The sequence below is a fragment of the Syngnathus leptorhynchus genome, chromosome 12 (assembly GCF_054491065.1).
Source record: "Syngnathus leptorhynchus isolate UIUO chromosome 12, UIUO_Slep, whole genome shotgun sequence".
In the NCBI taxonomy this organism is placed as follows: Eukaryota; Metazoa; Chordata; class Actinopteri; order Syngnathiformes; family Syngnathidae; genus Syngnathus; species Syngnathus leptorhynchus.
Genome location: NC_141206.1, coordinates 4,606,443 through 4,622,060, shown reverse-complemented (window position 1 = coordinate 4,622,060; position 15,618 = coordinate 4,606,443). Strand labels below are relative to the sequence as shown.

Here is a 15,618-nt window from a genome sequence, read left to right as displayed (position 1 = left end):
TCTTGTAAGAATATATTAAGTTTGGGTTTTAGACTTTTGAAGCAAAGTGTCTTGAACGTTAAGTTAGTTTCATATCTTCAGGGGACAATTTCAGCAAAGTTAACTTTGGCCTTTGGACCTTTCAGAAACAGTTTCTGAAATGCTAAGTTTGGGTCTGAAACCTTTGAAGAATGGTTTCCTAAATGCTAAATTGAGAGTTTGGACCATTGAGGCCTCTGAGTGTGATGTTTAGGTTTTGGACTTCCATGGGGCAGTTATACATTTTTTTTTAATTTGGGGTCAGTTTTCCAAGTTATCCTCACAAGACCAAGACAAACATGATTTTTTTTTTTTTTTTTTTTACACCTGGATAAATGTTTCAAAGGTAACGTGCAGTTCATCAGTGATACATGGATGCATATGAATCATAATTAATTATAGTTATATACTATTCACCCTGAATATATATATATTCATATATTATATATGTTCATATATATACCATGTATATAAGACAAAGGGCTGAAGCCAAACCATCAATGAGCTACATCCTGCTAGAACCAGATTAAACAAATGCTATGGACAAGCTTACGCAAGAGAACCATGAGTCAGTAGGTCTATCATTGGATTTATATGGGTCAAGAGTATGTGGTAATGACATACGATACTCACTTTGACCCATCCTGAGTGGCTTTTACTTATGCAGACAGGCATTGCTCTAATTATTGCAGCAGTGATTGACATCATTCATCCGTCACGTATCGTCATTAACTTATTTTTCACCCTTTCTTCGCTCTCATTTTTCTTTCCTCCTCAGTTTTTCTTCACGGCGCTGTTTTGCTCTGAAAACTGGCACTCAATTGACATTCTTTTCATATTTACTCACAGTGAAAGGTGAAACAGAGGCGTGATGAAGCTAAACCATTTAAAATGTAGTAAATAGATCGTTGGCAGTTATAGCGATGAATAATTAAGCGGTCTGAGTGGGATAATTATTATTCCATAAAATGCTGGCCTGGAAGTTACTTTGGTGGTGAGAGGGATTATTTAGTATAAAGCAGGCAGCAGAAACAGCAGTTAATATAACTGTAAAGTTTTGATCAGAGTTTCCATCAATTCAGGTCGGTCAATTATAGTTAGAATTGAAAAGACAATCCATATAAAATTAAAAATGAACAAACACTTGGTTCTTCAATATAAACGGACTTTATAACTTAGAGGTAGACTCTGCAGATTTGAAACTGATAGCAAGATTTGAACGGAGCTTCTCTTCTCCATTCAATCTTACATGTTTGCCCACAAACACAAGACCATGACTTATTCATGCCAAACATGTCATCAGTTTTATGTTATTGTTTTTTTAATGTAAATTTCACCCTTTCTTCACCATTTATATATATATATACTATGTTCAATTAGTATCATTGATGTATGAATATCTAGAATAATAAATAATAAAAGTGCAGCAAATATGAATACAAATCATATGCTGAATTTGTTTGAATTTCAAAAGGTTAAACCTTCGAAAGAGAAACAGCACAGGAATGCATTTTAGGAAAGTCTTTTGTATACTCACGTTTATTGCTACAGAAAGGTCAAATCACTCATTCATGGAGTTCTTTTCCGTCCTTTCTCGAACTTCTCTTCTTACTTTGTGGCCTGCCAGCCAGATTAGTCCTGTGTTTACAAGTTGGCACTTGTGTTATAAACTCAAAGTAAGCTGCCCTTTGCATGTGTGTAGAAATCGTTGGAAATCTAACCTTTTCAGAGCTTTTCAGCTGTTTTGATAGCTCCCACCTTTCCATCATCGCCACAAGCTCTGGAAAATAGCATGGTGGGTTTGTTAGCTGCAACCCTTGCTATAGGCCTAAAAAAAGCCATCAGCTTGGTTGCAAACTATTACCATACAGTATATACATACATATGTATATATTTTTTAAGATATACTCACAATTACTCCTTAAAATTATTCAGAACCACGCCACATTTGTTTGAAATGTTTTTCAAATTTTCTAAGTATTTCATATCCTGTATAGGTAAAGAAAAAATCAACGGACCTTTCTTGTTTGTACTAACTCTGTCCCTTTCCATCTCCCTGCCAGGTGAAGTGTTGAGCTTGTTGGATGATCTCTTCTCGGGTTTGGGTTCTTCCTGTGTTGTGCCCGGTAAAAGGAGTGGAGAACATCCCCACACGCTGCTTTATTCTGTTGTTTTCAAGTGCCTGGAGCCTGACAGTCTCTACAAGTAAGTTGGATGCTATTTATCAAGTTTTCCTGGAAAAACTGTTTTTTTGTCTTTTTTGTTCATTTTGGACATTTGGTCATTTTCAAGGTACACCTAGATGGTTTTGTTCATGAGCAGAAGTTGTACACTCAGATTTTTTTCGTAAAAACCTTGGAAGTATGTACCGGTACATAGCTGTAGTATGTCATTGGACAAAGTAGCGAGGTGATTTTGACAAGGCCTTGGCTATACTACAATCAAATCGTAATGTTGAACGAGTCCAAATTTTAGAACAAACCTGGAAGGTGTTTATGATGTTCTTCTATCATAAGCCAAGAATTTTTGGACAATCTTTGCTTCCAGTTTCAAAAATGTTTGGAGCCTCTAAAGCTCAAAGAAAAACATCTTCATCCAAGCTTGGTAAACCTGAACAATATGGAGATTTGAAAGTGAACTGGCACCTGTTTTAATTCCTGCAAAAAAATGGACATAGGATCATTATACAGAGCTCTGGTGCAATAATACTAAAATAGAAAAGCGCTGCTGGAAAACGTGCAGATATTTGGTAATGAAAACTGACAGTGAAGATCTTCAGCAACTTTTTGGGCAGGTTTCAAGTTGACCAAAGCAAAACATCTGAGGCCTGAGTTTGACTCTCCAAGGTAGTAATAAATAGATGGGTTGAACCTTTTCTTATTGCTGTCTGGGCAGTATTTCATCAGATCCCTACGAACCATTGGGTTCCTCTGATTTAGGCAGGCAGGCTAGACCGTAAACACCAAAAACAACAACCGTGCTTGAGCATCATACTGTGAACTGCACTAGATAACACAACAAGAACAGACATAATCAGCTTTGTGGTAATATTCAATATTCTGCAATGATGTGCAAGGAGTGACAATGATAGGGGTGTCTGGATAATAATCGCGGAATCTGCCAAGATTCCAAGAAATTCAACTCTGAGGCTTCTCCTTTAGCTAAAATTGATAAAAGAGGCAACGTGGTAGCAATGTGATTAGCCATGTGAGTGACTTAAAACCAATCTTGGCTGTACCTAGCCCAGTGAGGGGAAGCTCAGCTCCGCCTCAGACACACCATCCAATCATTGTGCAGAAATTGAGCCCACAGCCCCATAGAACTTCAGAGACATCTAGTAATAATAATCTAATGATATATTATAAGAGGACATTAGTGGTCGTGCTCTAGAGTGGTTTAGATCCTATTTGGCTGCCTGGACTTTTTGTTTTAGCCTAGGTCCATGGTATTCCACAGGGGTCTCTTTTGGGGCCCTTGCTGTTTTCATTGTATTTGCTGCCCCTTGGTTCTATCCTACTAAAACATGGTATTTCCTTCCACTGTTATGCAGATGATGTCCCGCTCAGCAAAAAGTATGCGTTCTCCTTAAGACCACTGTTGTCCAACAAGTGCTGGCTTGGTTTCCATTTTGCACCTTTGTTCCAATGTATTTTCAGAGGAAGAAGCAAAGCAACAGGCTCTGGCTTTTCTACCCTCTAATAGATAAGCCCACATAATGTTGTGGCTATCACTGGTAGAATTGATTGCTCTATTTTGAGAAGCTCACCTTTGCCCCTTAAACGCAAAAAAAAAAACAGTCCATGATTTAAATCAGTAGGAATGATGACATCTAGACAGTATGTACACAGCCATTGATTATCAAAAGATGACATCAAAGCGATAGTTTGCTAAGAAAATTAATCAAAATCTTAACTTCATAGCAATTATTCTACCAAAACAGATATCTGTCAAAACACATACATTTGCCACAGCATTTAATACAGTAGTTTGTTCTACAGTATAACACAATTCTAAAAAAACATTTCCTTCTCAATAATGGCTTTATCAGTAGATAGGAATATTTGAGGAATGAGCTTTGATTTAAATCTAAAGAAATCTGCCTTCTACTTACATGAACTAATTTCAAACTTTATCTTTGTTTATGCATTCTTTACAGCGTTGTTTTGGACAGATAAGGGCCGAATTTACGTGGAAATTACGTCTGAGGGCACATGTGTTTGCAGCCAAACACACTACTCTAAATCAAGTAGCCAGATAAAACGTTCAGTGGAATTGGCATCAGACTTGATCATTACTGAGACTGCTATATAGCAGCAGCCTTTCTCTTGCAAATAAGACAAGCTCCCATTTGAAAAGGCCTGCTTGCTAAAAACTCATGCAGTAAATCGTACAACATAGTGATAATGTTTTGGAGGCTGGTAGATGTTAAGATGCTCAACTAAAGTGCATAATTCCACCCTACAGGTTAACTCTTAACTCATGTAGGTCATTCTTAGGAGGGACTCAATTGAACACAGGAGGATTGAAACCTGAACCTCAGCAGTCACTCAATTTGAGACACTGAAAGTAATTACCAACAGCGAAATTATTTTCAACCCATAAAGCACAACACTTTCTGAATACATTTTCTAAATTTAGTAAATTCCAATATATATGGAGGTCTAATCCTTCTCTATTGACAATGACCATGAACACAAGGCTGCCTGCAGTTCGAAGAACTCATTATTATTTTCACAACCAAGATGGCCTCTTGAATCATGAATCATTCATACCCCAAAAATGTGTCATTGATTGATGGGTTTGTACCTCCCATTTGTTTTTGACTGTGTGCATTGTTGGACAATGTCCTCATCTCCTGCAAACTGCCCAACATCTTCCTGATTACTCCTCAGCTGCTTCTAATTGTCTACAAAAGTGAGTCTCCAGACCAGACAGTCCATTTGTTGGAATTCCTTTACCACCCCATCCATCTTATTGTTGGCCTGTGTGAACCACCTCCTGTCCTTTTTGCTTCCTCACCCTATTGATGTACCCCTGGAGGAGAATATTATTTAAACAATTTCTTATTTTCCCTGCTTTAGATTGGTAAGACATGTATATGCAAATGATTTAACAACATATACTGTAATTGAGGAGACCGCATTAGATATTCCGTGCCAGTTCTTGCACAAGACCTCTCCCGCCCCCCCAAAGAAAATGTTGATAGTTAGTTCTTAAATGACCCATACAACCGTTCCAAAGAATGACTCATGAGCATTTGGGGGATAGAGTATATTATATGTTGTCCACGCTCTCTCGTTTTCTCTCTCTCTCTCTGCTCGGCAGTACATCAACTCTCTTGTGCTTTCATTTCCTCCATGCCTCCTCTTTCCTTTCATTCCAGTGTCTTCTTCCCCATCCAAAAAGGCGGATGGCCACGTGAAAAGTTAGCAGGTATTGCCCATGGATTGCAGCATTGAGTCAGATTCCGAGCGGAGGCCCCGTTCGCTTGCCAAAGCAGTTGAAGAAAACCAACTGGCTGCAACTATCTGCTCGATACATTTTCAACTGTTGATTTTCAAGATGCTGTCACTGTTATTTTGGGCCGCGACGCTGCTGCTGATCTGCAAGATTTGAGGATTTCCAAGCACTCAGATATTCTAAGCTGCCACAAATTCTTGCGGCGGCGAGAAACAATTCTACGCAGCTCGGATTGATTTGTGGGCTAGCTCCACTGATGTGCATCCAAACTGCTGATGTCATGGAAAAGGCGTCCATCCCCCTTCTGCCCTGGCGTCCACCCGCATGCCAAAAATACTGCCCTAATTGATCCTCTCTCGCTCGCTGTCACTTTGTGCCAGGCATCCTCTCCTGTTGGGCTTTGTTGTCCTGTCATCTCTTGTTCGGACATATCTCGTATGTCTCGTTAGATTATGAGAAAACTGCTCACTGTAAATGGCAATGGAGTTCATTTACACGCTAATCCGACATTTGCCTGCCTTGTCGCTTGCTGAGCTTTCACCTAACTGTGTCGTGCCACAACCAGCCAGATGCCAGAACATTCTGTGTGTCTGGGGTCTTGATCAGTTCGCAGAGATCCAATATGTGTGTTTGTATGGATGTGTGTGTGAGGTTAATTGAATTACTATGCAGGTTTATTGGGACCAAAGTGTTTGACACAGCAAGTGTCTACTTAGGTGTGTGAGTTTGTTAATTAAAATGATGCGTGTGACAATGCGTGTTTGCGTGTGATTTTATTAGTATACCTGTGTGGTCTAACAGGTTTGTTGGACCAAGGTGTTTGTCGTGGCATCTTAAGGTCAGACTCGTGTGTGTGTTAGGTAAATTGAATGACTCGTACCTGTGGGGCCTGCGTGGAACCAAAGTGTTGCACCAGACAAGCTTGCCTCTTTAAAAGTGTGTGCGCGTGAACATGTGTGTTCCTGACTTTGCTCTTTTTCAAGGACACATTTGGCACTAAAGAGCAGCTAGTTTGCAGGAGAGCTTGTTAAATCGGGGACAAAGGCCAAGTCCGCTGTTAGTGAGGAAACGGCTGCCCTTTGGGGTCAAGGTTATGGTTTGTTTTTCGTCGCCTGTGTTTACGTCTTTGATAACATACACCCTGAAAAAGTGAAAGAAAAGAGAAAACTCAAGTGAGGGTGGGTGGCCACAGAGGTTTGTATGCGTCTTGCCAATTTTCATACTTGATGTTTGACATTCTCGTGGCAGGCCAGACCATGATTTGGCTTCTTTGTGCTCCCAGGCGATCTTCATCATCATCGGACACTCTGTTTATTCGACCCCCTGTGACGCCTCTCAATGCGTCTTAAGAATGAAACCCGAACACGCTGCCAAAAAAAAGTTCCTTTTCAGTGATACGCGAATGAAGCTCAAAAATGTTTCCACTCCATTTGCACATAATATGTTAATGTCTTTGCACAATGAGCAGTTATCCCACTCTTGTCTCAAACCAACAAACAAAAACATCTACACAGACAAGTCCCCGGAGAGGCTTTAAAGTCCTGGCAGAAAGTATTTTATAACTGCACATAACAACCTTGTAATTGCCGTTGGGGTAGACTGAAGCCAACTTTTAAAACGCAGCTATGAAATGTTGGCAAACATAGACGCTGAGTTGCCGTGATAAAATGTCTCCCTTTGTTATAATAGAGCAAAATAGAATATGCCTTCATGTTGTAGGTTTACATGACCAGCAGCAATGTATGTGATAACTATTTCCTAATTTTAGAAGTGGACGTACCTAAGTTCCAAGTTTTACATGACAATCTTACATTTTGTTATAATTATTGGTCCTCCTCATAAAGACAACGATCCGTCCCCTCTAGTTAAGGATAAAGAAATCTCCAGTAAACCAGAGTTCCCCTTCCATTAGGATGGGTATAGAGCCTTCATGATACATTTAAGTTACACGGAATTTGTATTTCTAGTTCAGCCTTTTAGTTGACCAGCTTCCTGAAGATGAGTCAACTCAGCAAGCAAAATCAAATAGCATAAAATAAACACTGCGTGCAGTTGGGAATAAAACTAATTGTGTTAACTATCAGCAGTGGAATGACAGAGAGACATGGAAAAAAAAAAAGAAACAGGGCTTTGATAGTGTTGTCTGTGTGGAAAAGGCAGATTATTCTAATTTCCTCGTGTGTACCCATCTGCATGTAATACGGTGGCCATATGACTTAAACAGCGTGAGTCTCACAAGCTGACATTGTTTTTGCTGGGCAAAGGAGACACCAAAGCCCATGCAAACTTGTGTGAGGTTCTTGGGGGAATACCACATTCACAAGATCAGACAAACTATGTGAGCAATGCCCAAACAGGTCGTGTTACAACCAAAACAAGCAGCTCTTGGATCGTGCCTCAGTAGACATAATTTAAAACATCGCAAATGGGTTTCGGAAGAAATGCTATCAAAACAATCCAATTCTTAAGTTTTCTGAATTTGTGCATGAGGCATGGTTAATACTTGGAATTTGGGCTCGGTTCTTCTGTCTCATTGTGTTTTTGCGGTAGTCTGAATTGTTTTCATAGTGGCAATTCTATAAAGAAACACTAATCGAATAAAAATGTTGAAACAGTTCATATTTATAAATTAATTTATTCCTTCAAAACATTCAGTGCTGTGCTTGTGGATGTTTTCCCATGAATTTTGTTACACGAAATAGTTTCTTACAAAAACAAAATCAAACTCGTATGTAATGTCTTTTTATATTTACATAACAACCCCCCCACCCTAAAAGTCACTCAGTAGCACCAGCAAAATTTGAAAAAATATCCCGATACCAGTTTTACCGATTGGTACGAAAACCATTTTTGAAAAAAATAAATAAATACACCTCCATCAGAAACAAGCATCTTGAGCGTGCTGATATTTGATGACCATTTGAGGAATATTTACTTTTATTATTATTAATAACATTATTAGTCGTAGTAGTATTTTATTATTATTATTACAGCACAACAACTGAAAACATTGCTCAATTGAAGTATGTACTTTTGTTCCCATCCCGTTCTAAAAAATGAAGTAACATACTGTATATCCCATATTCTAAAATATGTATCGTATTAGCACAAAGGTTATATTTCTGCCTCAATTGTTATTATGTATCATTAGCTACATGTTAAAATTCAGTAACCCCCCCAATGTACAGCTTTTTGCACATGATTCATTTTTTACCAAATATTGAACCACAACTATGAGCCCAACGGTCTGAAAATATAAGTTGCCCTGCCCAGTCAGCCGCGGGATAAACTAGCAGACATTCAGTAACAGTTTCCATGGGAGGATCTGCGCAGGTGCTTTCACTTATACCGGTTGTTGGACTTTGCGGCCAGACTGAGGTTTGGCATAGCCGCGCTTGGATATAAGATATTACGAGGTGACACAGGTGCGACAAAACAAATGGAAACTTCAGGGAGTTTTTATTTAACTGTGGTTCTTTCCCCACAGAACGTCTAATAAAACAAAAAAACCCTTAATACAATATATTGATATTCTTTGTGGTTTTGATTGAAAATAACCATAAAGATTCTCCATGGTTATGCTAGTAAACATGAGTGAATGAACATTGCTGTCTAAAGGCCTGCAAATTCTTCATGGCCTGTTTCTTCCCATACTTCCTTTTTTCATTTGCTATGGCACAGCTTGACATTTGCAAAAGGCCATTTAAAGGTGAGGTGCGCTGTGCCTCTGATCTCCGACCATCTCAAACTGTTTCCCGTACCATACGACCAGGGGCCCCCATCATTGAGCCCTCCCAAAAATCTTAGCAATGTTTGACATTTCCAGAGGGACCTTTGGAACATTATTCAACTCTTTGGATCCCCTGAAAAGAAATCATTACACAGTGGGAAAGAGAGGTTTGGATGATATTTTGAATTTTGCAAGAAAAAAATAAAATAAAAATTAAAACTAAATAAATCTACATCATTACTACATCTACATTAAAATATCCCACAGATGTTTCCATCGAGACTTTCTGGAGGTCAAATGTTTGCTTTTTGAGTCTTAACAGCGATAGTCGTTTTCCAATGACATATATTTGTTGTTTCCAGGTTCACCCTCTATGCAGTGGACAGCCGGGGTAGTCACTCTGACTCCAGCTACGTCTCTGTACGGACGTCCTGCCCGATGGTTGACGATAGCCGAGCTGAAGGTACAGGCATTCTCAGAATTGTCTTTGTGGGATTTCTTGGTACGCAGTGAGCACAACAGAAGAAAAATAGCAAAAAACTACTCAGATGATACAATCAAGCAATTATCTAATTACAGTTTCTCAAATGCCGGGTGGTTTTGTTTTTCTTCGTTCTGTAATTTATGCTAATAAATCATATGAAATTGGTCTGCTGCTCTGGAGGAAGCACATCTGAAGGACATAAACTAACAAACTTGTTTTCCCTGTCATCGCACTGAGTTAAATGACCTTGGTGTTGAACTGCAAAGTTGAAAAAAAAAGATGATGAATTTTACCCAAACGACTTTGAGGGGAGAAAAAAACAAAGGAAACCTTGACCCAACCTGACCTAAAAAATTCAGTATAGTAAACTGCAATTTTTGAAAACAACCTCCTCAATGCCCTTTTTGAATGCTTCAATCCATGCATGCATGTCTCCTCACAACAAATGGTTTTTTCCTCTTGGTTTTCAAGAGATCGCAGACAAGGTGTACAACTTATACAACGGCTACACCAGCGGCAAGGAGCAGCAGCTGGCGTACAACACATTGATGGAAATTCCTCCTCCACTGCTCTACCGAGTCCAACACCACTACAATTCCTTATATGAGAAGTTTGGTGACTTTGTGTGGCGCAGCGAAGATGAGCTGGGCCCCAGGTGAGAAGATGTGGCATTGCGGGATATGCTTGAAACAGGGCCCACTTAGATGGCAGAGTGCTCTAATAGTTTCCTCGTCTTGATGTTTTTATGACATTATTTTCGCTTCGTCATCCTAAGGCTTCTTGCAGAACGATAACATCAGTTATTTAACAGTCAATTAATTTTGCTAACCAGGTTGAAAATAGTTGACCTGTTTATTGAACAAAGCGTCTTTTTTTTTGTTTATCATTATTTATTTATTTATTTTATGAATGGTATATTGGCGGCACGGTAATTGACTGGTTAGCAAGTCGGCCTCACAGTGCAGAGGTCGCAGGTTCGGTTCCGGCTCTGGCCTTCCGATGTGGAGTTTGCATCTTGTCCCCATGCCTGCGTAAGTCTCTTCCGGGTACTCCGGTTTCCTCCCACATTCCAATAAAGCTCAAAATTCCCTATATTGTGAGTACGAAAGGTCGTTAGTCTCTTTGTGCCCTGCGATTGGCTGGAGACCGGTTCAAGGTGTCCCCTGCCTACCGCCCAAAGTCAGCTGGGATCGGCTCCAGCACGCCCGCGACTCTCGTGAGGAACAGCAGTTCAGAAAATGGATGGATGATATATTGTTTGCAAAATTGCTTTGGTCAGTGTAAAATATGTTAGCCAATACCACGATGGTGTTTTTATGGACACAAATATGTGAGTGGGAACCAGTGAGGTGGTCTTGGGTGTGGTGAGGGGATTGCGGGTGTCCTCTTGACGAGCGTGCTTTGGATTATTTACTGCCTGATGTTGGCAGGCTTGGAGCCTCATTGAGAGTAATTTACAAGCCGTCTCTATTGGTGGTGCTTTTTTTTTTTTGTAAGGCCAAAAGAATGGCCAAATGAAACGTAAGCACAATCAGCGCTCACCCAGGCACCAACAATGGTCGGAGCTTCCCGACATCCGTGTGGATTTATTTTAACAGCTCTATTTATAGCCGCATTATTCTCAACATCAATCCTGATTTTCTTAAATACACAATTGCAAAAGTATTACCATGTTTCACTCTTGAATTTCTTCACGTGAGGCCAAACATAATGGAATGAGCTGTAACCTGAAAGTTAATTCTGAGTTACTTTTTTTTCCCCAACTTGTGTGTTTTTTGTTGCTTACTCTGTTTGTTTAGCGTCATAAATGTTTAATTTGTCTCCGGTTCACACACTTGTGAGTCTTTCTTGATTATGTGTTTGGTATTCTGTTGTGTCAGACGCAAGAATTTTCAAGGGGGGAAATGAGAAAATGTTTCCCCCATTTTCAGCAAATAAGTGAAAAGGATGTCTGTACTCTTTTTGCTTAACTAAAGACAGATGTTGATGCTCAGCAGACGCTGCTTTTCAAAACAAATGGAATTTTTCCCCCTTCTCCGTGTGTGTTTTCCTCATTTTAGAATCCCCACTAGCTTAACAACCTTGAATTCAATCCCGATTGTAGGTGCATTCGGTTGTTTTTCCTGCATTGAGTTGCTTTTGTGTCGTAAACAGTGGCAAGCAACAGAGCCGCATTTCTCGATTATGTATTGCCGACTCCAGGAAATTGCCACTTGTGGACTGGTCAACAACATTGCTATCTGACAATTCAACACGCAGCTGTGTGCGCTAGTTTTAAAAAGATACTTTTGATCCAGACTGGCAGGCTGCACACTTTTGCTACAAATATTATTTGTTTGTTTTGTGGTAAACCTTGATGTTGATCTTGATACGGAAGCACAACTTTAGTAAAGGAATTCAAACGCAGCTGGTGTATTTGTATATTATTTAAGAATCTTTGACCAATTGGAAATAAACTGACTGCTCAAAACAACTTTAGATGAGGAAAGTGAAAAGTTAGGTTAAAATATCTGAATGCCTTGGTTTAGTGATGAAAGTGTTGGTGAAATTTGGTCCCCTGGCCAAAAAAAGTGACTATTCATACCATTTAATGCTGAAACCAAACAAAACAATACATTTGGAAGGTGAATTAAAATTAAAAGTTGACAAAAATGATGGGAGGAATTTGCTGTTAAGTCTACTGAATAGTATTCTTTGGGAAGTGATTCATGATTGAGGTTCATTACAAAAAAAAACTGAGAATCATAAATCAGTCAAAAAATACCAGCAATATGTCAGAGGAATTTACAATTCTATGAAGAATAAGATCAATATTGATTGCATGCAACAATGATATTTAAATCAAATCAAATTGATAAGTGAACGAGTCAGGTTAAATCCCAGGAAGATGAAATTGGCATCACATTTTGCTGGCCAGATGCGAATTGTTGAATTTCTAACAGATGACTGATGCTTCGCCTTCATTGCATAAATCGTAAAAACAAAACTTGCCATACCTTCCATTGCCTAATCCTGCATTCGTTCTGAATCCTCTCGGTTTCCTGAGGCCTCTCCACATCTTTTGTCTTCGGTTCTGTCCATTTCCTCCTTTTTCCATTTCATTGCTAACTGTAGGTGGATATTGCACAGTAGTTACAAAAAAAAAAAAGCTTTTCAAGCCCAACATTACAGGTAACAGCATATGTATTTACATGGAATTGTTTTTAAAGGTCCATATTTTGTTGTTCTGACAGAAAGGCCAACCTGATCCTCCGGAGGGTGGACAAGATCAGCCACTACTGTCGTTCCCTACTGCACAGTACGCACATCCAGAGCCGTACTGACACCATGGCGTACGTCTACTGCCGCAGCGACGATGGACGGATGCCCACCAGCGGGGGCACCTGGAGCGGCTCGTTGCATGAAGGCCGCACAGCCTGCACGGAGAAGCTTGTCTCCGTACAGCGTAATACATACAGTAACACCAAACTCCGGTGAGACACAAGAGTAGGGACGCGCTTGTGTTTTGTGATGTCACTGACTGATGCATCAGCTGACGTCGTCCTGCAGCGGGTGTCTCTGCAAACAAACCCACTGGACAAAAAAAATATATGTGTGCGGCAAAAACAGCACGTCGGGCGGCAAAACAGAAGAAAGAGCAAAAGTGAACATGTAGATAGATGATGATGGATAGTGAAAGCTAATCCTCAGCCAATCAGCCAGTCGTCTGTTTAATACCTTGAATGTAACATTGTAGTTGCTTTGTTTATGCTTTTACGTGAAGCACTTAAAAGAGAGGGAAAAAAAGTACAAATCTAAAGATAAGTTTGCCTTTGTTTTAAACCATTGTTGTAAAAGGAGAAATGTTAAAGCCATTTGCTAATTGTTTTTCAGTTTACTGAATCTGAACAAAATGATAGCCAATTGATTGAGAATTTATGTCCATGATTGAATGTTTGCAAGGCTATGAATTTGGTGAGTGAAAAAATGAGTATAATTCCAAATTCTGCAAAAATGCCAAACCAGGCCTAAACCTGATACAAAGTGTTCCACTCGATTGCAAAGACAATATGTTTTGTAGAGCTAACAAAGAACAAAAGCTTGACAGTTTGACTACAAAATGAAATCCAAGATATTACAAGAACTCGTAATTGCTTTGAATGTGGTGTCTATGCCCGTGTTTTTGTTTCTCTCTGTCTTTCTTGTCGCAAGAAAATGTTCTGGTTATAAATTTTTCAAACGACTTCTTACAACATTTTTACGAGAGCACATTACAAGATTGAACCACCCAAAGCAGAAATAGATAAACATGTATTGAAAAAAAGTGAGCAATCAATCTCCACGTTTGATTTTTTTTTCTCCATTTTCCGTTTCTGGTACGTTAATCTTGTGTGATATGAACTGTAAAGTTAAATTATAATATTGTACATTGTAAACTTGTACAAAAGCTGTATTATGTGGATTTTGTCATTTTTTTCTGAAGAATGTGAAATATTAAAAAAATGTACATATATAATTTATAGTTTGTGTTGTCTTTTACATAATGCAAAATGTTCATATTTCAAATTATTAGTGTTTATCAAAATATGGTGCATGGGGCACTCCTGGTCCCCCAGCAAGGCATTGGTCAAATTTATGATCAATTCACTATTATTTATAAATACAATCATTCAAAAGCATGAGGCATAAAAATACATTTTGGTGGTGACACCGTTAGAAGTGGCTTCCAGAGGAAAACTAAAACTAACCTTTCTTGACACAACCGCTTTAAGGTTTATGCCACGCTTAAATTTGTGTCTTAAACCCAGGAAAATAAAAAAATATATATATTCTTGTTCAGAACTGTGACACATCGACAGATTCATTGAATAGCGAGAGTCTGCATTAAAGCGTGTCACGGTGCTGGATGGTCTCTTGTCATTGTTATGACAGGTGGTTGTCCAATAGCTTATATTAAGCAGTGTACATTCGAATCAAATTTAGCATGAAACGTCCTTTCTGACATAATAGCAAAGCTTTACAGGCCCTTATTTGAAACTCAAGCCGTCAATGCTCCTCGAAGCTTCCCTGGCCCCGTCTTGCGGCGTGTTGCCCTCCTATCAGGAGAAACTGAAGAAGTGCTTGTTGATACTTGGCCTCCAAAAAGTACTAACACATGTTGAAACACCCACATCCAAAACCAATTGCATTCATGACTTCAAAACCAATGAGCTGGAGCACATATTTCTCCAATGACAGCGAAGGACGACTGAAAATGTGTGATTGTAATGTTATAAACGTCCATCACATAGTATTGCCAATATTTGATGCATTTATTATGTTTTGCTTCTTTTGACTTGTTATTTCTCAAAGCATTAGGTGAGCAATCTCATTTAAAAGAGGGTCTTGGAAGTGACACAAAATACTCAACAAAAGTGCTGATCTTTTATTGATTTTGAATGTTTGAAGATACAAAGACTCACTGATTTGATTCTACTGTATCTGAAAAAAAAAGAAAATGAGAAAATTGGAATATGCCATACTTAGCTGCCATTGGCTGTCACCCAGTTCAAGTCAAGTCAAGTCAAGTTTATTTGTATGCATATCCAAGTGTTTTATTTTTTATTAAATGTCAGTTTATCTCAAGTGAAATGGGACATATTGATTGATCAATTGATTGATCAAACTATCAATGAGTAAATGTATATAATGTTGAAAAATAAAGAAACTGTGTGAAGTCTTGTATTCAGACCAGAAAAGTCCTTTTGTCCCCTTGTTTGGTCCGGGCCAAAAGCAGACTTAATTTATTTCGTCTGGTGACGATCTGTGCTCCCATTAGACAGCAATGACCAGGACGGCACACTTTAATCCGCACCAGGATTTGTTTGTGTGTATTCACACCTGCAAAAAAGGTCCACACCAGCGTTAGAATCGAACCCTGGTCCTTTTAAACTGGACCAAAGAGTCA

At 39.1% G+C, this 15,618-nt stretch overlaps 1 protein-coding gene across 2 annotated transcripts in view; it reads left to right on the top strand.

Annotated features, from left to right (window-relative positions):
- astn2 (astrotactin 2) overlaps positions 1-14,067 on the top strand; it is a 145,284-nt gene extending 131,217 nt beyond the window's left edge. For both annotated transcript variants that reach the window (XM_085926468.1, XM_085926469.1), the window contains exons 20-23: positions 2,082-2,223; positions 9,571-9,671; positions 10,164-10,347; positions 12,926-14,067. In XM_085926468.1, the coding sequence (XP_085782594.1) occupies positions 2,082-2,223; positions 9,571-9,671; positions 10,164-10,347; positions 12,926-13,169 (671 nt within the window). In that variant the 3' untranslated portion in view covers positions 13,170-14,067. The remainder of the gene's footprint in view (positions 1-2,081; positions 2,224-9,570; positions 9,672-10,163; positions 10,348-12,925) is intronic.
- Positions 14,068-15,618: the final 1,551 nt, after the last annotated feature.